The sequence below is a fragment of the Mauremys mutica genome, chromosome 7 (assembly GCF_020497125.1).
Source record: "Mauremys mutica isolate MM-2020 ecotype Southern chromosome 7, ASM2049712v1, whole genome shotgun sequence".
In the NCBI taxonomy this organism is placed as follows: Eukaryota; Metazoa; Chordata; order Testudines; family Geoemydidae; genus Mauremys; species Mauremys mutica.
In genome coordinates, this window is record NC_059078.1 from 88,949,944 (window position 1) to 88,972,381 (window position 22,438).

Sequence of the window (22,438 nt, forward strand, 5' to 3'; positions counted from 1 at the left end):
CATGATGTCACTTTGTCTCTCCCCTGCCCCCATTCCCACCCAAACCGCAGAACTCAACCTGGAAGGGAATTATCTGCATCGCCTGCCTGAAGAGATGAGAACCCTGTTACATCTGAAGGTCATCAACCTGTCCAGGAACAAGTTTCGACACTTTCCTGAGCAGTTGACTACCTTGAAGGCTCTTGAAACCATCAACCTTGAAGAGAATGAGATTACAGGTAACCTAACAGGAGAGTGTGTGAGAATCAAGTGCCTTTATGTTAAATAACAATAGACCAGCTGACAGCTCGTGGACAGCATTTTGTTTTGTAGTAGTTTTCCTCATGTTTTCTATTAAGGGAGTTTGAATCAGAACAGGATTTTGTTTCTTAAATAATTATCTGCTACCTACTCCAGCAGTTTGTCTGCATCAAGTCACAGGTCTCATTTTGTTTCATCATAATCATCTTCAAAGCAACCAAATGTCATGCCACATACAGAGGGTTATGGGCCAAATACAGACACAGTAAAAGCACGTGCATCTATTGAAATTAGAAACAGAGCTGTCCCGGCTTATATTATGTTTGAGCTAGTTAAGGTCACTGACACTATGCATAAGCAACAGAAGCAGATGAAAGCTTAATAACAAAGATCTGATTTACTGGCAGAGGACTTTGTGATAAATGACGAAGGTATCACTACAACTCACAGCGACTCTTTTTAAAGCTGGACAGTTCAACTGAACGGAATGGTATAACTTAGAGTTATCAGTTTAATACTATTCTGTTTCATATTTATTGTGTGTACCAGCACTTCTCAGTCTAAAGGCTTTCAGTATTAAAGAGTTCATAGTAGGCCAAAATTTGACGTACCATTTTTGTGTTCTTTGTAGCAGTGGTTCTCAACATTTTCCCTACTGCATGATCCCATGCTACAACAGAAAAAAATGTTGTGACCCCTTCTCCAGCTACAGAGAAAAGGAGGGTGTAGAAGGCAATGGAAACTACTGACTTTCAAGTTGCTTAAGAAACGTCCTATTTTTTAAAGTGTTAATGTAAGGATGGTTGAACAAGCTGTTATATTTATTAAAATAAATCAGCGTTATGGAATGTACCTTACAACAGCTTTGACAGTCTGATTTCCAGTATCATCAAATGGCAAAGTAATTTTTTTCTTCAAACTGCCTGTCCTGCTGGGAAATACCATTTCATGGCAGTCCTCGCATAACTCTTGTATGCACATAATTCAGCCTAGAACATTTCTCTTTTCACTTAACAACCTTTTCCTTTTTTGCCAAATCCTTTTTTGTTTCACCTGCATTTCTCACCTCCTTCCACAAGTGGCCCCACTGAGATTTGTAGGTTTAGATTTTCAAAGCCACTTAAGGGACGTGGATAGCCAATTCCTAATTGGTATCCAAATCCTCTAGGCAGCTTTGAAAAACGTCATCTTAATGTCTTTCCTCCCTTTTGCTTTTGCCAGAGTGTTCTGAAGATTCCCCTATTTTCTGTCAGCCCTGGAATGGGGAGACAGGATTTTCTCCCTCACCGCCCCTTCGGATAAGGAGTGACTTTGATGAGTTCTGGAGCAAGCCACTGCTGGCCCCTCTGTTGGAGTGAAAGTTGTTATAACTTGAGGTCTTTGAGGTAGAATAAAATGGGGGAACTGATGGCTCTGTGAGCCCTCCAGAGAATGACTGGACTACCTCTACAAAGTGTCTGGTGATGCTCTGCATTAAAGGACATTATGTAAGAGCAGAATCTGTTATATACTGTCTCTCTGACTCATCACAGCACATTACACACATATATAGTAATAAATACTGAGCCATGAGGGAGAAATAAAAACATTAATTAACCAAGTAGACAAGGTGTGTGAGGTAATATCTTCTATTGGACCAATTTCTACTGGTGAGAGACAAGCGTTCAAGCTTACGGAGAGCTCTTCTTCAGGTCAAATTAACTAGGTGGCATTTGTAACTGATTAAAAACACTTGTAGCTCTCAGGAGTGGTCCTGCGCTCCACACTTTACCTGTCCGAGAGCTATAATTTCAAGGATCTTCTGCTGAAGTAAATTACCCCAGTCACATGCTGCTAAATGAATCTGTGCCCTTTAAACATGCCAGACTTCATTTTCACATATGCGTGGTCTCCCAGCTTCAATGCCTTTTTGTGCTCAATTTTGCTAAATGTTCTCCAATTACAGTCTCTGCAGCCAGATAAGGAGAAGCATTGACAAGGTCCAATTGTCCTATCATCTCTGCTGGAAGAACAGTACCCAGTGGGCTGAAAATTAGGGGTACCCTGTGGGTCTAATAAGAAAGTGGAATTTCTGGGAAGAGGAACAGGGAGCAACTCAGTTTAGTGACCTCTCAGCCAATGCCGTAACAAGGGCGAGGCGAGTGAGGCACTTGCCTCAGGCGCAAAAAGCCCAGGGGCACAGAAAGCGGTGGAGGAAAAAAAAAGCTGCGGGCACAGAGATATCTATAACCGAGGTGATCTCCCCCTGCCCCACCTGCCACACACACCCCCGCACCGCCTCCGAGTGTCCCCCGGCCCTGACTTGCTTCCCCCAGCCCCTTCCCTGACTGGGAGAGCAGCTCCATGCTGCCTCCCTGCAACTACTGCTGCCACAGGGTCCTAGTGCCCCCCATTCACTGCCAGGGCAGACTGACTGAGCCTGCCCTTCCCCCTCAAACCCTTTATTTTCCAATGGGACCCTCCAGCAGCACAGGGCCCCCCCGCCCGCAGTCACCACTCCTGCCCCATGCTGGGCAAGGAGGCAGCCCCATCTCTCACCCCCAGTGAGGCTACAGTCAGGGGCAACATCAGGGGAAGAGGCGCATGCAGCACCCCCCGGCACCCACCACGGAGGAGGCGGGGGAGATTCCTGGACCTGAGAGAGGCCCTAGGAGCACATGCAGTGACAGTGGTGGGGGTGAGTGCACTGCTGGGGGGGCAGGAAAGGGGGCTTCTCCCCCAGAGCTCGCTGCTGCTGGCAGGGAAAGGGCTGGTGGGGAGTCCTCCTCTCTGGCCCCTGTCCTCAACCCTCTGCCTGAGCTCTGAGCCCCTCCTGCACCCCAAACACCTCATCCCCAGTCCCAGACAGAGCCCTCACCCCCCACATTCTAACCCTCTGCCCCAGCCCTGAGCCCCTTCCACACCCCAAACTTCCCATTCCCAGCCCCAGACAGAGCCCTCACCCCGACTCTCGCCCTGAGCCCCCCTACACTCCAAACCCCTTATCTGCAGCCACAACCCACAGCCCTCACCCTTGCACCTCATCCCTCTGCACCCCTCCCATCCCCAAACTCCCTCCCAGAACCTGCACCCCCTCCCTCTGCACCCCCTCCCATCCCCAAACTCCCTCCCAGAGCCTGCACCCCAATCCCCTAGCCCAGCCTAGGGCCTGAATCCCAGACCTCCTCCCTCACCCAAACTCCCTCCCAGAGCTTTGGGTGGGTGGGTGGGTGAGTGGGGGGGCAGAGTTTGGGTGGGGGTGGGTTCTGGGCACCACCAAAATTTCTACAAACCTGCCACCCCTGATCCTGCCCTGCAGACCTTAACTCCCAGCATTCTCAGGACACTTGCTAATCCCTAGTGGCCACCACTGATATCCAGCACCTCCTACCTCTCTTAACCTGTGAGTCCTTCTCTGGCTTGGAACTGGCCTGGAACCAAAGACCATCTTGGAAGCAACATTACCAGCCCAAGCAGTCAAAAATCATGAGTTGACCCCCCCAAAATCACAGGTTCTATCACCGCCACTTCATTCATTCTTCGGCAGCAATTTGGTGGCAGGCCCTTCCCTCCGAGAGGGACTGAGGGACCTGCCACCGAAGAGCCAGCCCTGGAGGAGGGCACAATTTTATATTGTCTCGGGCGTAAAAATACCTAGTTACGGCTCTGCTCTTAGCAGTGCATTTAATCATGCGATGTGCAGTTTCTTAAAGCTTCTCTTTCTTTTTGGCAAGCCCTAGCCTGTGATAACTCACTATATGAGATGAACATCCAACCTGGCCAGGGAGCCAGTAAGTTTAGTTGTTTTCAAGCAGTTGGCTTTTTCTGCCTTGAAAGCTTCACAAGTAGGCAGTCTAGGTAGGTACCTTACATTAAGTGCAAGGGATGCTAGAACCTGCCATTTCACTGATCCTGTCTGTAACAGAATTAATCAGTAAGTTTCTGTTAGGACATGTGCTCTATGCAAGGCAGCTAAGATGGATAGTGAAAATGACAGTTTATGCTTCATTTCCCCCCATGTTTTGCACATGTTTTATTTTAATTGGATTTTAGTTTTGACCCAAGAAAATCCTTTTGTGGTCGCTCTGGTAAGGTAGCACAGAGCAAGAGAGACTGTGTAAAAGATAATACCCTTTTCATTTGATCACACTAGACAAAACCTCTCTGGGAAGGATCAATTGTACACTATAAGGCACTGATAATTGGCCCAGTTAGAGTATTTAGGCTGCTGGCCAGACAGTAAGCCAATTAAAAGCTTGCCCTGATACACAAATAGCTGATAAAGAGAAGCATGTTTTGAAAGAGGATGGTGGGAGACAATGTCTGAAATTGCTTATAAGAAAGGAAGGCAAGGGAATAACTCCTTACTTCTCCTCTTCCTACCAATTATAGGAGGGAAAAAGATCATTGCAGAGGGTTTTTTTCCGTGTTGCTTGTTTGACTCAGATTCAGAGTGTGATAATAGTGCCAAGTTCTGAATCCCTTCAGAGTTATTTTCCACACTTCACATCAGAAATTCATTTTTTCATGTGAGCTTTCTTATATGCACTTACTCTGCCGCAATAATACAAGAAGAAATAGCAGGTCTAATTTTTTTTAAAGAAAATTGTATGTGGTTTGAGTAATGTTTTTGGCAGTACAAGATTAAACTGCAAAAAAGAGACCCCTGTTGTGTGAAAACACAATTTAAAAGAAGGTTGGAAACCTATTCTACTTTAACTAATAGTTCTGTTTTTTTCACTATGTTTTAAATTAGCTGGCACACCAGAAAACTAAGGATTTGCATACAGGGGAAGGTGGGTTGTTGTTTTTTTCATATATTAAACTGCCTTGTGTCCAAATGATACAATTATTTTTTTTTAATTATCTGATGACTGTCTGTGAATTGGATAGTCTGCTATGAAAGCGGATTAAATCCATTTTGAGCTGAGTTAGTCTAGAAAAAAGCTTTGTGTGGATGCATTTGTATTTCAGATTAACTTTTTCACTTCTGGCAGTCCTCTGACTGCTATCTCACATCCGTTGTCTCACAGCTGGACTGACTTGTCTGTTTACCTGTATGCCTTCTATTGCTCTGGGGCCCTATTGACTGGATATTATCTCCCCATTTAAATGCTGGGCATGCAGCTAGGTATCCCACATTTGTGAGTACATGCTCCTGGAGTCAGATATCCTTCTCAGCATTATAACAGCCATGTCTTGTGTTTCTGCATGGAGCCATGCAGAGATAATGAATTCCCTTGAGATCTGGGAAGAGAAGACAGTCCAATCCTGCCTTAAAAGCACCCACTAGAATGCCAAGAAAAAACAGGGTATATCAAAGCTGCTGACAGAGACGGGTCACTTCTCGGACAAGTTGCAGTGGTGCAGCAAAGGAAAGAAGCTCTGGCAGAATTTAAAAAAAAACAAGGACAGCAACAAGACCATTGACAACATTGAAAGTTCCTGCCCCTACTATTGTGAGCTGGACTGGATTATGGCCAAGGAGGCTACTACCAAACCCATGTATTTCCTGGAGAGCACCAGTGGCACCCAAGAGGCCATGGCCCCTGAGCCCCAACAGGATTCAAGGATGGAGGAGATTCCCAGAAAGTCAGGATGTCTTCCCTATGCAAGAGTCCGAGGGAGAGAGAATGCTGGGGGTGGCTACCAGAACCCAGGCAAACACCCAGCATGAGAATGCTGGGGAGAAGACCTCTCCTGCCAGTATTACATGCTTTGCTGCAGTACAACTGCATAGGGGAGTAGCAACAACTTTTGTTCTGGGGACCCCAAGGCCACTGTTGACTTGGACAGATGTGAGCTGGGAGCTTTTCTGAGCCTGCTTGGCTTTTATTTCTCTATGCCCACCCTGCCACATGCTCAAAATGGTTCCCACTGCAGAGAATTTAATCTCCACTGATGTTATTTCTCTGAAATATCAAATCCCACAGGCATCAGCCAAACTGCCACCCCCAAGCCCAATTTCCTGTGCTGCTTAGCATTCTTTCTCTCTCTCTCCCCACTGGATGACCAATGCTCCCCGCTCCCCCCCATCCCATCCTCACTCAAGCTAGCAGCACCATAGGGGTTAAAAATCAAATACATTGTAGTGCAGGCATGTTTATTGAAACAGCAGATACTGAGAGAGAAAAGGCAATACAAATATTTTGCTTCGCAGTTTGAGCAATTCCCTGAGTTGTTAGCTACCTTAGCATTTAGGAAGTATATTTCCCAAAGTGAGACATTTCAAAATGCATCATGATTATAAAGTGTTTATGGCTATTTTCAGTCAGACTCTCAGGGCTTGTCTACACTTGAAGCGCTACAGCAGCACAGCTGTCTCAATATGGATTTCAATATAGATGGTCACTACAGCAATGTGAGGGATTCTCCCATCGGTGTAGTTAGATCAATGGAAGAATTCTGCCATAGACCTAGAGCAGTCTACGCTGGGGTTAGGGTGACTTAACTGCATCACTCAGTGGTGTGGATTTTTCACACCCTTTAGCCACATAGCTGGGTCAGTCTAACTTTTGAGTGTTGACCTGGCCTCAGCATTGTTAACCTCTTGGGTTCACAATCCCTGCAGAAATCTATTTATTTTGCAGTGCATTTGATCTACAGCTGTCATTTAAAAAAATTCAAATAAAGCTATTGCTGCATTTTGGCACAAACGTTGTAAGGCGGTGTAGCCTTCTTGGGGTCATGTGTATAAACAGGGTAGTTCTTCCACTCCTACAGACTGGTCTGGGGGCAACTTTCTGCATATCTTGCTGGTCTGCCCATTGGCTTTCTCTGCCTTTTGGCAACATGCCTCAGGGGTGACATCCTCCAAAGTACAGATGGTCTTCAGAGGTGCATGTGCAATTATGAACCTGACCCCTGCCACCCCTGCCGACCTTATCCACCCACTCTCCCCAGGGCCCCAGCCCACCACTGGCTTGCACGGGTGCACATGCCATTACTAACCAACCCCCTGCTTCTCTCAGCCCCACTACCTTCCTAGTCCACCACCAACCATGGATTGGTACAAGGGTTCTATACAAAGTGGAAGGAAGGTGGAAAACATCTTATCTCCAATCTTAGGGAGATATCCCTCATGTCTGCAGTCCAGAAGAGGGATAAGAAGACAGATGGAGGGAAGGTCTCCTTAATGAAGGAGAAGAACAAAGAATTGACAAGGAAGAGCTTGGAAAAGGATAGGGTTATGTAGAAACAGATGCTGGAGTTGATGCAGAATAATCATATCATGGTTGATGCATCAGGTACCATAGGCTGGGAACTGGTCTGACTCTGGGAGAATTGTGGGATTCCACCCCAGAAAAGGTAAAGGCGTACATGAGACCTGACATCTGAAGAGGGGCACTCAGAGAGGCTAGAAGAGGGGACAGAGATGCAGCTAGTGCAGCAATCATGGCACCCTCCTCTGCCCTCCCAACTACCCTCTTTCCCTCATTGCTTGTTATACTCATGTGTTGCATCTTGTTTCAAACTAGATTATAAACTCTTCAGGGCAGGGATTTGTGTCTTCCTGTGTTTTGCATAGTGCCTAGCAAAATGGGCCTGTTCTGGGCCTTAGGGTGTGAATCACCACAAACAGTGAAGTGTTTGTACAGCACTTAGAACATGTAAAGTATAATATGTTATTGTGTGATATGGGCAAACATCCACCAGGGAATGGGTTGAAAGTTTGGACTTTGTTTCAGTGTAAACCTAAAATAGATACAAATGCAGATCATACCAAACCGAAAGGGTTACACATTACTTGCGTCCGACGAAGTGGGTATTCACCCATGAAAGCTCATGCTGCAAAACATCTGTTAGTCTATAAGGTGCCACAAGATTCTTTGCTGCTTTTACATTACCCTGAAGCAGCTGTCACCCAGATGCCTTTAAAAAATTATAATGTGTCGTCCTGTCCAAATGTCATTACATTTCAGACTTAAGACTCATCCATAGGGGGAGGGATCGCTCAGTGGATTGAGCATTGGCCTATTAAACCCAGGGTTGTGAGTTCAATCTTTGAGGGGGCCATTTAGGGAACTGGGGTAAAAATCTGCCTGGGGATTGGTCCTGCTTTGAGCAGGGGGTTGGACTAGGTCCCTTCCAACCCTGATAGTATATGATAGTAAAAAGAGTTTATGTATAGCTATACTGGTAAATAATCCTAATGGAGATGCAGCCAACAAGTTCCCTCAACAAAATAAGCTGTAGCAGCAAAAGGATTTTTCCAACATTAGGGCCTTTGCTGCCATAACTATGTTGGTTGGATGTATGGTTTTTTCATACTCTGAACCAACATAACTATGCTGGCAAAACTTTAAAGTGTAGACCAGATCTGAGCAAAAAATTATACCAGCAAAAGCACTTTTATGCCAATTTAACTTCATCTGTGGTAGGGCTTTTGCTGATATATAAACATCATAACAAAATCAGACCCTGACCAACATTGCTATACCAGCAAAAGTTTCTAGTGTTAACCTGGGGCTCTACTGTCTAGATGAGATGGGGTACTCAGCAGTGGGGGAGAAATCTTTATAGGTTGAATGAAGGAGTGAGTCTACCACTTTTCTCAGTGTAGAATATGGACCTATTCATGTTTGCAGTTAAATTTAACTAGTGGTACACCCTGTACTCTAAGAATATTTGAGTCCCTTCTGCTGCTGCAAAGAATTACCACTGACAGCAGCATAGCCATAGAACATGTCAAACATAGATCAAAGGACATAAGAACTCTTAGCTTTTCAATCCTTACTTTGTTGGTTTGGTATTTGTTTTTCAAACACCTGGAAGGGTCTTTTGTAATTAGCTAATCCATACAAATGCAGAAGATGGAAGAGATGTGAAAGTCCCTTTGATTCACGGAGTTGAGTGAATCAGCTGCCTATATAATGCATGGTTAAACCCTACAGTGATTTGCAGAAGTGCATCAAGCTAAAGCTTCATCATTTGACAGGTCTTGCTTTCTCTGGGGTCTTGGCATTCTTTTAATCTGAAAGAAATCTCAGGAACACAAAGAATGTGTCTTAGATAAAATATTTTGCTTCTTTTTGTTTCATACAGTGTCAGCTTCCTTCCTTTTTCAAATTCCCTGGATTCTGAGTTACACTAAAGAATGTTTCCAATTCCATTTTTAGTAAAAAAACCACATTGCTTATTATCCAGTGATACTTGCATATATTAAGTCTACATGGTTAAAAAATAGTCCACACCAGACCATGATGAGGGATTGGTTAGTACTGACTTGGAGAGAAAGAAAACACCCTACTGAATCACCCACTCCACTTCCTACAGCTTGTCTCCAAAGTTCTACAATCCAAGCAGATGTCCTGATTTTATATGGACAGTCCCGATTTTGGATCTTTTTTTAATATAGACTCCTATTACCCCCACCCCCCACCCCCTGTCCTGATTTTTCACATTTGCTGTCTGGTCAACCTAATCCTGCCCTTCCCCCATCCAAGGAAGAGAAAACATTCAAACTGGCATTCAGACTGGTCATTAAATTGCCAAGCCTTCATAGTCTGCCTCTTGTCAACGGACACTGGCAAGACACTAGCCCACCAAAAGAACTGTGATCAGCCTTACTCTGTTTTGAAACAGAGGCACATGCATACATGTAATGATTTACTCCCACTCTCCTGCTCTCTGGAATGCTGCAAACTGGATTTTCATAAGTCTGGTTATACTGCCTGCTGATCACAAGCACAGGACAGATTGCTACTGTTGGGGAAAAGCTGATTTGAGTGGAGTGACTCCTAATTTAAACCAGCAGAACCTGGCCCTTTATTTGTCTGTACAAATGGAAAAATAAAAGACTTGATTCTGATCTCACTTGCACTGGTGTAAATCAGAATTAGGAGTCACTTCATGAAGCCAGTGTAGTTAAACTGGTGTCATTTTGGTGTAGGTGAGAGGAGTCAAGCCAGTAATGGCAAAAGGACAGATTTGTATAAAATAGTATCATTGTTTGGTGTTACTTTGAATGATCACTGAACATTGCTACTTGCCTTGTGTATATTCTGATCCACAGACAGAATAAATATTATGCATCCAACTTACACTTACTGTGAATGACAAAATTCAATTGCACTTGAATATTTTTGCTTGTCATACAACAAATGTTGGACTTGAGAAAATGAAAGGATAAAGAATAGGATCATACTAGTCTGTGGTGTGACAAAGTCAGGTTAAAGGCTCCTCCCCCAGCCTAAGGGGAGGAGTTACTGAGCCTGGAACTCAAATAAGTATGAGGGAAAACAAGGACAGGTGTAAAGTCAAAGGGTCAAAAGTAGGGAACCTGAAGGGGACACTGAGCAGAGAACCCCGGACAGCATCCACTGCTCCTCAAATGGTGTGTTAGCCCTAGAATGGTAAAGGCCATTTTGTCTACAAGCTGAGAAGGGTTTACCTCAGGTCAATTAGGGACACATGAGTCCAGTTAAGGGCTGCCTGGGATCTTTTAAAACCCCTCCTCTGTGGGGAGGGAGAAGAAACAAGCTGCTGCATGGCTAGTGGCAGTAGGGAGATAGGCTTCTCCAGGATGAGAGGCTGCCCCCTCTCCTCACAGGGGAAACAACTAAAATTGAATGCCTGTTTAGAGGAAGGGCTAATAGCCTGGGCCAACAGCAGGACACTCCCTGCCCAGGGTATCCCCCTTTGTTTTTGTATTTGTAAATTTGTTTCCTTTCGTCTTAGGCTTGCACTGCGACCTACCTTGAAAATACTGATATGTAAACACAGAGGGGAAAGAGAAACACTGTCTAGAAGGGGGCTGATTTACCCCAGGCCTCTCTACCACCAGAGGGGGAAGTGCTAAGTCCAGTGAGATGGAGGAGGTGCATTACAGTGCATAGATACAAGCTTAACACTTGGCAATTTGATGAGAGAGGGCAGCCAGCAGATGCAAACAGACAAAGGGAGGGAGCGAGGGGAAAGGATGAGGGCAATGGACTCAAGAAAATTGTTCTGATGCTAAATCGTTATGAAAGGAGAATCAGAACCATGGTTTTTTAACTCTTGAGAATATGGTCCTGATTCAGCAAACCATTTAGGCATGTGCTTAACTTTAAGTCAGTGAAACTAATCATATGCTTAAAATTAAGCATGTGTAAGTGCCTTGCTGAATCAGTGTGTTACCTTTAAAGCATAAAACAGTAATGTAAATAGGATGTCTAACTCTTAACCTAGAAGGAGATTGGAAATTGTTTAATTTTATTAGTGGATTTTTTGTTTTTGTATTGTTTTGTAGAACTGGATGATAAAATTCTAATAAATCAGAGTTAGCTTTTTATAAGGCAGATTATACTTTGTGACTGAGTCCGCAACTGCATAGGATAACATCTTATAAAGAAGATCTCTGAGACCTTGCCTGATGTTCAAGACATTCTGTTACAAAGAAGTAAATGGAGTGTTTCATTGCTTTTTCTGAAGTGTTGCTAACAGGTTTATATTTCCAATTTTACAACTCATCTTCCAGTAGTACATTAATCAAGAGTCCAGCACTGAGCATATTATCCAGGGTGCCAGCTAGTCAGATTTTTAGAAGACAATGCCATGAGCAAATAAGTGCTGCCTGCTTGCAGACAGTGATAAAAGCCTTTTACATAAATAGGTCAGGAATTCAAGTTTCCATAGAAAAGCAGAACTTTCCAGGTTTAGATTTGTTATTTATTATAATGACAGTACAAGGTTCCACACAAAAAGTCTCATTCTTATAGCAGACATTGAATGTATAGTCTATTCATAGCAACAGCAGCGCCACAGGGCATAGAGCAGTTGTGTCTGTCTGCAGACTCAGCGCTGCCTCAGTTCAGAACAACATCTTTGCAGCCATGAGGGTTAGAAACTTACTTTTTTGTATTAAATAACAGTTTAAAATCTGCAGATGCTGCCAGAGATGGGCTGGTATGGTTATTACTACAAGGGGGCTTAATCTGACCCCGATCCTTATGCTTCAGGATACAAACTAAGATAGCCTAGAGTTAAGAAACTTCTCAGATAGGGAGGTTATTATTTAATTGGCTGTCAGGGAGGCTTTATATTATTCTCTGAATCATCTAGTATCATCTGTTGGGGACAGAATAAATGCACAATTGATGTGATCAGTGTGGCAGTTCCCTCTGCTCTGCAAAAATAGAGACCTTCATACCAAGAACTGTCATTCCAGCCCCTTTAACCAAGCGTTCGTTTCAGTGTCATTACACATAATTAAGAAAGTGCTCATCACTCGACTTGGTAGCTAACTCCAAATTGTCACTCCATTTACTGACTGAATTGTTTCTCTGCCACTCAGGAAAAGCCTTTTATTTTTGCAGGGCACAAAATGAAGTGAACAGACTGATTCTGAGAGGTTATTTTCCTAGAGGATTAACCCAGTAAAATGGATTCTGTGCAAAAATTAATAAAAGGCGTAATCTTACAGCATGTACTGGGCTGCAATGCCTCTTTAGGGTTTGTTGTTCAGAGGCTGCTTGGCTGGACTTCCTTTTAGGATATGCCTGTGCAGCAACTAGACACTCATGGCTGGCCCATGCCAGCCGACTCGGGCTCCTGGAGCTTGGGCTGCAGGATTGTCTGATTGCTGTGTAGACTTCCAGGCTCAAGCCTGAGCTCTGGCACCCTCCTATCTTGCAGTGTCCTAGAACCCAGGCTCCAGCCCGAGCCTGGAAGTCTACACAGCAATCAATCAGCCCCACAGCCCGAGCCCCGCAAGTTGAAGTCGACTGGCATGGGCCAGCCATGGTATCTAGTTGCTATGTAGACATACTCTTAGAGAGTAGGGCTTAGCTGCCCCAAGCTGTGGCTTGAGCTGCCCTAGGTTCTATTTTGGTTCAAGTTCCTAAACATGAAAGGTGGTTGTAGCTGGGTCAGTCCCATAATATTAGAGAGACAAGGTAGGTGAGTGAGGTAATATCTTTTATTGGACCAACTTCTGTTGGTGAGGGGGACAAGCTTTCAAGCTACAGAGAGCTCTTCTTCAGGTCTGGGAAAGGAAGAGCTCTGTAGCTCGAAAACTTGTCTCTCTCACCAACAGAAGTTGGCCCAGTGAAGGATATTCCAGTACCTCACCCATCTTCTCTCTAAACATGGAAGTAAGAGTCATCAGAAATAACGCCAACATTTATTGCCCTTTGGTTTAGAGGCATAATCATTTGCTATTTGAAGACTTATTGTACTTTGAAGATGATGAAACTGCCTCATTAATATGAACAGTTATGATACAAGTTGGCCATGAGGTGTGGGCTAGCTTTGCTTCACCTGTCTTGCCCTAGATTCTATATGGCATATAGTGTGGTATGGACTACTGCATACTTCTACTGTCATTCCTCCACGACGTGTATTAACATTAACTGAAAAAGTGACAGTGATATTTTAGTCTCTTCAGTGTGCCTCTCTAAAAAACTCTGAATATTCTATTGAGTAAACATGGACAAATGCAATCATTAGACTTGTAAAATCTTTCAAACAAAACTAAGAAGGCCGAGCAGAGAGACCATGTCTTCACTGACATAACCAGATCTAGTAAAATAAATATTTAATGTTACAAAGTGAAGCACTAGGAATCATAACAAACTGAACAAAAGTGACAGCCATCAAATTACATGTAGATAAAAGGGCAATTATTTTTCAGAGTGAATTTTTAAAGAATTAAGTCTGACATATCACAGAAGACATGATTCACATGATGAGGTGAATATCAGGAGCAGTCAACATTTTTAGATGTTTATCTGGGATCAACTGATAAGAGAACCTTATTTTCAAAGCTGTCAGTTAGGATCCATATTTGATTAGAAGTGTCAGGTATGTACCATAGTTGCCTGTAAAAGTCTGACACATTAGATAAAGCTGTGCTTTAGTTACTAAAGCCGGGGAAGAATTTCTCTCTTCCAGATTTTTTTTCTCTGTCTTTTGGTGTTCTGGAGGAGCAGCAGAGATGGGGAATGTAGTAGTACCATATAGAAAAGCTGCTTCAATTGGGGAATCTTGAAGACTTATTCCCTGAGCTCTGACTTTCAAGGCTTATCTGTGACTTTGATGTACTGCTTTGAACATTAATAACTTAGTGCAGTGGGGCTTCATTCAGCAAGTACCTATTAAAAGATCAAACCTAGTTCATCCTGCCCCCTTGGTATTATACATTCCCCCCCCCCCCCCCGACGGCCAGTTAAAGACACACAGACAGCAGGGAAAGAGAGAAGTGGTGTTCTCCACATGAGGGAATTTCTATGTGTAAATATATTGATAGGGTAAGTGTTGACTAATGTCATTGAAAGCAGCAAGTCAAATATCCATCTTCTTTTTAAAAATGCTAGAGCAGGGATCAGCAACCTTTCAGAAGTGGTGTGCCAGGTCTTCATTTATTCACTGTAATTTAAGGTTTCGCGTGCCAGTAATATATATTAACATTTTTAGTCTCTCTCTAAGTCTATATTATATAACTAAACTATTGTTGTATGTAAAGTAAAAAAGGTTTTAAAAATGTTTAAGAAGTATCATTTAAAATTAAATTAAAATGCAGATCTTATCAGTTTAGTGTGACCCTTGCCCTTGCTTTTCCTTGCTGAGTTTTCCAATATCTGGCATATATTTGGATATTTTAAGCTGCACACAGGCTTCTGAGTGATCAGTTGTTAACCAGCTCCGAGAGGGACAGAGGACAGATTTCATGTGTGAAAATACCTGTTCACACAGGTATGGGGATCCAAATGCTGAAAGCATTGCAAACGCAATTTTCTTCAAACAGTTAAATTTCACTGGCAGGGATGTCCAGCAGGTCAGAATAGAGGCCCCATGTTCTCTCTCGGTATCTTCAAGTGCACTCCACAGCTCTCCAAACATTGATGCCCACAGTTCTGAGCTTTTTAGCTGAATAAGCTGCATTTCAAAATCTTCAACACCAATCCACAGAAATACAGACAAATCCAAGTCGCTTTCGTTGAACTTTTCAGGTTTAATTAGAAAAGAAAGCATTGGGCCAAATTGCTGGAAATCTTGCAATCTGTCTGAAAATTCTGATTCCAGTTCTTGCATGTACATTCCAATCTCATCGACACTGACAGTGCAACTTGTCAATAGCTCTTTTATGTGTTGGAAGTAGCGGAAAATCAAAGTTTGAATATCCCGAGAAAAAACTGCTAGTTTGCAACAAATGCCTTCCAGGCTCATAAGGATCCAGAATCGTTTGCCCTGCACCCTGGAGACAGAGGTTGAGTTTGTTTAGGTGAGCGGTGATGTCAGTTAGAAACTTGAGCTTACACATTCATTTGTCATCATCCAGTTCAGGGTAGTTTTGTGCTTTTTCCAACAAAAAGGCCTTGATTGCATCAAAACAGTTTACAAAGCACACCAAAACCTTGCCACGACTTAGCCACTGAATGTTGCTGTGAAGTGGAATGTCGTTATAAGCACTATCCATCTCTTCTAGCAGTGCTTGATACTGTGAGTCAAAGCAGATCGAGCAACAAGGACATTCACAATTTGCACCACTGTATTCATCACATTAGTAAGCTCTGAATTAGAAATTTTAGCACACAGGTTTTCTTGATGAAATTTCACTGTTGGGTGGCCAATTTGATCTTCAAGTAACTTTACAAATCCCTTCTGTTTTTCGACCATGGGAGGAGCATCATCTGTTGTCACACAAAATATCTTTCTGATGTCAACTCCTGGTTCTTCAAAATGGTTTACAAAACTTTCCACTATATCTCCCCCTTTCTTGTGCCATGCAGGGTGTCATAAACAGATAGTTAAGGGTTAAGGTCTGTTTTACCTGTAAAGGGTTAACATGTAGTACCAGGTGACCACCTGACCAGAGGACCAATCAGAGATAAGATTTTTTCAAATCTCTGTGGAGGGAAGCCTTTGTCTGTGTGAGAACTGTTCGTGAATCTAACAGAGGACAGTCATGTCTCCAAGTTCTCCTGGAGTAGTTTCTACTAATTAATAGTGAGTATTAATTAGAAAGGCAAATTAGTCTTATGATTTGATTTCTATATTTGCAATTGTGTGTTTGCTAAAGGAAATGCTTTATTCCTGTTTGCTGATATTGCTTTTACTGAGAAAAGGGGGAGAGGGGATTCTCTCCAGAGATTGATAAGGTTATACCCTATGAGTGTCCAGCTTGGGCTCATAGAGATTCTGTACTTTCTTTTTGTTCTCTTAATAAATTCTTTTCTTTTCTTTGGACTTGGTTAATTCCTTCCCTTGGGGAAATTCAGGGGAAGGGGAGGGGGAAGTGGGCTGCTTCCCTGTGTGTGTGAGATTCAAGGAGTTGAATCAGGGGGGAGGGGGAAGGTTCCTCCTCTGTGAATTGATCTGTGTTCCCAAGGGGGGAAACAGGGGTGTCCCGGCCCACGGAATTGACCGGGTGGTGGCAGCCGAATGGGAGACCTACCCTAGGATTTTGGGGTGGGGGAAGACATGCGGGTCCTCACTTTGAAACCGCCCAGTTTCAAGTGAGGGTAGACTCCTGACACAGGGGTTTTCAGGCGAAAAGTTCCTCTTGGATTTCATCTATCAGAGGGGTAGCCATGTTAGTCTGGATCTGTAAAAGCAGCAAAGAATCCTGTGGCACCTTATAGACTAACAGACGTTTTGCAGCATGAGCTTTCGTGGGTGAATACTCACTTCGTCGGATGGATTTCATCGGAAGCACAATACCTTGCAACAAACTGCCAAACATGGAACGTTGTTTATATCCACACTCTCATCAACTGCAATGCTAAACACTGCTGTGACTTTTAATGCAGTCATCTGCTTTTCATTAATGTTTTCTGCCATTTCGCTTATGCATCTCTCAACTGTTCTGGCAGAGACACGCAGTTCTTTTATTCTAGATACGATCGTCTCTTTATTTGGCAAATAATTGAACAAAACCTCCGAACTGCTGAGAAGAATGTTTTTTATATATTCCCCATCTGTAACCGGCTTTCCGTTTTTTGCAAGGCACTGGGCAATCTTGAAAATTCCTTCTATAGCTTGATTTTTACTTACACTTAAGCATTTAAAAACACTGCTTTGCTTCTCATATCCTGCCACTGCTTTTTTGATCGATTCAGTCTTGTCTGCTTTGTCAAGAAAGGTTTTCTCATGCTTCGTTTCAAAATGTCGTCGAACACTTGATGTGCGACAGACAATACTTTCACAACAGAAAGCATGAACAGCACGGCTCTTCTTTTGAATAAATCCAAATGTGCCTGTCCAAGAAGGCTGAAATGAATGGACATCTAACTTTGCTTTCTTAGGAGTTGACATTTTGTCAAATGTATCCCTCGACTCACAGCGGGAAAAAAAATATCATGACAGATGGCAGGCACAATGTCAAACACAGTGTGCTGTTCCACGTGGCGTGTTATAAGCAGCAAATCAGGACTTAAAAATATCCCAGTGGCACTGGAACAATTTTTAAGGTGGGGGTGTTGAGCTGCACCCCCTCTTACCCCTGTCTGTACCTCTCACTGCCCCAGGCTGGGGCCAGCTGCAGAGCAGGGCCGGCTTTAGGACGTGTGGGGCCCAATTCGAAAGAGCTGCCACCGAAATGCCGCCAAAGACAGTGGCAGCGATTGAGCTGTCGCCGAAGATAGCGGCGGCAATTCGGTGGCAGCTCAATCGGTTGCTGCTGTTTCTGGCGGCACTTCAGCGGAAGGCCCTTCCTTGGCAGCAGTTGTCTTGCGGGGCCCGATTTGGGGGAATCGGCCTAAAGCCGGCCCAGCTGCAGAGTGCCAGGCTGAGGCCAGGAGCAGAGCACCGGGCCGGCGGCTGGGACCCCAGGCCAGCAGCAGGCTGAGCGCGGCCGGTGGCCGGGACCCCGGCTGGCAGGGGGCCGGCAGAGAAAACCCCAAGCCGGCAGCAGAGTGCCACTGAAAATCAGCTCGCGTGTCACCTTTGGCACGTGTGCCATAGGTTGCTGACCCCTGTGCTAGAGCATTAGATTACTCAGTGGAAAATGTCTTTCTACTGTATTTTGTTTCTTCTTTCAGGACTTACTGTATCCTGTTGTGTTAATATGCAGTCTGGGAAGATGCTAGTAGATGAGTCAATCACTTAACTGAAAGGCAAAAAGTCTGTATTTAGACATGGATGGGGAACTCCCATTGTGATACCCAAGAACTGTATGTGTGTTTACTGTGGAGATGATTATAGGATTTAAAAGAGCCACCGTGGCTTAACAACCATGTAAAAGAAGCAGTGAGAGATAAAAAGACTTCCTTTAAAAAGTGGAAGTCAAATCCTAGTGAGGCAAATAGAAAGGAGCACAAACACTGCCAACTTAAATGCAAGAGTGTAATAAGAAAAGCCAAAGAGGAGTTTGAAGAACGGCTAGCCAAAAACTCCAAAGGTAATAACAAAATGTTTTTTAAGTACATCAGAAGCAGGAAGCCTGCTAAACAACCAATGGGGCCCCTTGATGATCAAAATACAAAAGGAGCGCTTAAAGACGATAAAGTCATTGTGGAGAAACTAAATGGATTCTTTGCTTCAGTCTTCACGGCTGAGGATGTTAGGGAGATTCCCAAACCTGAGCTGGCTTTTGTAGGTGACAAATCTGAGGAACTGTCACAGATTGAAGTGTCACTAGAGGAGGTTTTGGAATTAATTGATAAACTCAACATTAACAAGTCACCGGGACCAGATGGCATTCACCCAAGAGTTCTGAAAGAACTCAAATGTGAAGTTGCGGAACTATTAACTAAGGTTTGTAACCTGTCCTTTAAATCGGCTTCGGTACCCAATGACTGGAAGTTAGCTAATGTAACGCCAATATTTAAAAAGGGCTCTAGGGGTGATCCCGGCAATTACAAACCGGTAAGTCTAACGTCGGTACCGGGCAAATTAGTTGAAACAATAGTAAAGAATAAAATTGTCAGACACATAGATAAACATAAACTCTTGAGCAATAGTCAACATGGTTTCTGTAAAGGGAAATCGTGTCTTACTAATCTATTAGAATTCTTTGAAGGGGTCAACAAACATGTGGACAAGGGAGATCCGGTGGACATAGTGTACTTGGATTTCCAGAAAGCCTTTGACAAGGTCCCTCACCAAAGGCTCTTACGTAAATTAAGCTGTCATGGGATAAAAGGGAAGGTCCTTTCATGGATTGAGAACTGGTTAAAGGACAGGGAACAAAGGGTAGGAATTAATGGTAAATTCTCAGAATGGAGAGGTGTAACTAGTGGTGTTCCCCAAGGGTCAGTCCTCGGACCAATCCTATTCAATTTATTCATAAATGATCTGGAGAAAGGGGTAAACAGTGAGGTGTCCAAGTTTGCAGATGATACTAAACTTCTCAAGATAGTTAAGACCAAAGCAGATTGTGAAGAACTTCAAAAAGATCTCACAAAACTAAGTGATTGGGCAACAAAATGGCAAATGAAATTTAATGTGGATAAATGTAAAGTAATGCACATTGGAAAAAATAACCCCAACTATACATACAACATGATGGGGGCTAACTTAGCTACAACAAGTCAGGAAAAAGATCTTGGCGTCATCGTGGATAGTTCTCTGAAGATGTCCACGCAGTGTGAAGAGGCGGTCAAAAAAGCAAACAGGATGTTAGGAATCATTAAAAAGGGGATAGAGAATAAGACTGAGAATATATTATTGCCCTTATATAAATCCATGGTACGCCCACATCTCGAATACTGTGTACAGATGTGGTCTCCTCACCTCAAAAAAGATATTCTAGCACTAGAAAAGGTTCAGAAAAGGGCAACTAAAATGATTAGGGGTTTAGAGAGGGTCCCATACAAGGAAAGATTAAAGAGGCTAGGACTCTTCAGCTTGGAAAAGAGAAGACTAAGGGGGGACATGATAGAGGTATATAAAATCATGAGTGATGTTGAGAAAGTGGATAAGGAAAAGTTATTTACTTATTCCCATAATACAAGAACTAGGGGTCACCAAATGAAATTAATAGGCAGCAGGTTTAAAACAAATAAAAGGAAGTTCTTCTTCACGCAGTGCACAGTCAACTTGTGGAACTCCTTACCTGAGGAGGTTGTGAAGGCTAGGACTATAACAATGTTTAAAAGGGGACTGGATAAATTCATGGTGGCTAAGTCCATAAATGGCTATTAGCCAGGATGGGTAAGAATGGTGTCCCTAGCCTCTGTTCGTCAGAGGATGGAGATGGATGGCAGGAGAGAGATCACTTGATCATTGCCTGTTAGATTCACTCCCTCTGGGGCACCTGGCATTGGCCACTGTCGGTAGACAGATACTGGGCTAGATGGACCTTTGGTCTGACCCGGTACGGCCTCTCTTATGTTCTTATGTTCTTATGTAAACTACTCTGTGGTTGCTGATTTTCCACTGCATTTGCTGTATTGTTTGTTCAATTAAGAAACAGTGGAAAACTGGGGTGCACTAGGTATGTTGATCTTATTGTCTAATAGTACCCAATATCTGGGCATACCTGGAATGTTCAGCAGCAATGAGGTAGTTTAAAGAAAGGTCTAGTGCAGTTCAGTAACATCTAATCCCCTCCAAGAACTGTTTCTCAGTCCTCATTCTTTTACCATATCAACCTGTGCTCTCCACCCAAATTAATAATATGTATAGGGCTTAATCAACATCCATTTAAGTGACTGAGAACCTGTTGATTGGATCTGCTGGATCAGGCCCATAGTCGGAGAAGGTTGAAAAGGGAGCTGTTAGAATGGAACTTGTATTGAACAGGCGGAATGAGATGGGAAGCAGAAAAATGTAAGTAAGAGCAAAAACCTTTAAAAGTGAGAATCTGAATTCCTGAGAAGCTGTCCGGGGTGGCTTCAGCTAAACATAGAAGTTGCCGTCCAATTGCCGCCGCCGCGGAAACGCGCCTGCCGCCCTAAGGGCACATGGACTGCCCCCCCTCCCGCCCAGGGCGGCAATTCGGCGCGCTGCTTGGGGCGGCGAAAACTGTAGAGCCGGCCCTGCCAGGTCACCTGCTATTCCCTCAGCTTCTCAGGAATTCAGATTCTCACTTTTAAAGGTTTTTGCTCTTACTTACATTTTTCTGCTTCCCATCTCATTCCGCCTGTTCAATACAAGTTCCATTCTAACAGCTCCCTTTTCAACCTTCTCCGACTATGGGCCTGATCCAGCAGATCCAATCAACAGGTTCTCAGTCACTTAAATGGATGTTGATTAAGCCCTATACATATTATTAATCTGGGTGAAGAGCACAGGTTGATATGGTAAAAGAATGAGGACTGAGAAACAGTTCTTGGAGGGGATTAGATGTTACTGAACTGCACTAGACCTTTCTTTAAACTACCTCATTGCTGCTGAACATTCCAGCCCAGGGTGGCAATTCGGCGCTCTACTTGGAGGCAAAACAAGGGGGACTGCCGCCCCTTGCAGAATGCCGCCCCAAGCACGAGCTTGGAATGCTGGTGCCTGGAGCCGGCCCTGTGACCTGGTGATGTTTTAATGCCACTGCTGTTCCTTAACACAAACATCACTCTGACTGCCTATGAAATGCTCCCACACTGAGCCCATCATAAGAAACGCTAGTAGATTATTGGTAAGGATAAGATTTTTGTCACTGATTCTGTGACTGAGACCTCTGTGACATTTTCCACTTCAGCCCTGGGGTGGGGGCCCCCACAGCTATCAGTCTCCCCCTGGTGGTCAGCTACTCTTCCATCTCTTCTCTTCCCCCCCGCCCTCCATTATTTTTAGTAAAAGTCATGGGCTTCCATGAATGTTTTATTGCCCATGACCTGTTCGTGACTTTTATTAAAAATAACAATGACAAATGCTTAACCTTAATTATTGGTGTTTTCCTAGAAGTTAGAATAGTCCAAAAACATGTAGTCTACAGGAGAAAGCGGTAGTCTCAGCAGGTCAGCCATGACAAAGATGCCGGAGAGACAGTTGGAAATGCAAGACCAACAGAAAGGAGGAGATTGGGGTGGGTGGAGATATGCAATAGCGAAACATGCCTTTTGCAAGGTTTCATTGGTCATTTTTGCCTCAGTGGCAGAGAAACTCTTGGTGGTTTCAGCTACACGAACAATTGACCAGACTGTCGCACGTATGTTGGCTTCAGTACAAACACCCTCATGATGTGAACATACCGACTGCACAGGACATTGGAGTGGATGGGTAAAAGGTAAACTTAGTTCTTAAACTCGCTGGGAATTAACAGGAGGGCAGTTTTAATGAGGGTATTTGTGTGGTCATTTGTCTGCCAGAAAGGTAGAGCTGGACTGAGATTACCACGTAGGCTGATTTATGACTGCTG

At 43.8% G+C, this 22,438-nt stretch overlaps 1 protein-coding gene across 11 annotated transcripts in view; it reads left to right on the plus strand.

Annotated features, from left to right (window-relative positions):
- LRRC20 (leucine rich repeat containing 20) overlaps positions 1–22,438 on the plus strand; it is a 222,056-nt gene that overhangs the window by 104,173 nt on the left and 95,445 nt on the right. For 10 of the 11 annotated variants that reach the window (XM_045022637.1, XM_045022640.1, XM_045022636.1 and 7 more), the window contains one exon: positions 51–218. In XM_045022637.1, coding sequence (XP_044878572.1) covers positions 51–218 — 168 coding nt within the window. Of the gene's footprint in view, positions 1–50; positions 219–1,461; positions 1,736–22,438 lie in introns of those variants that run through there. The other variant, XM_045022647.1, reaches the window with a different exon arrangement.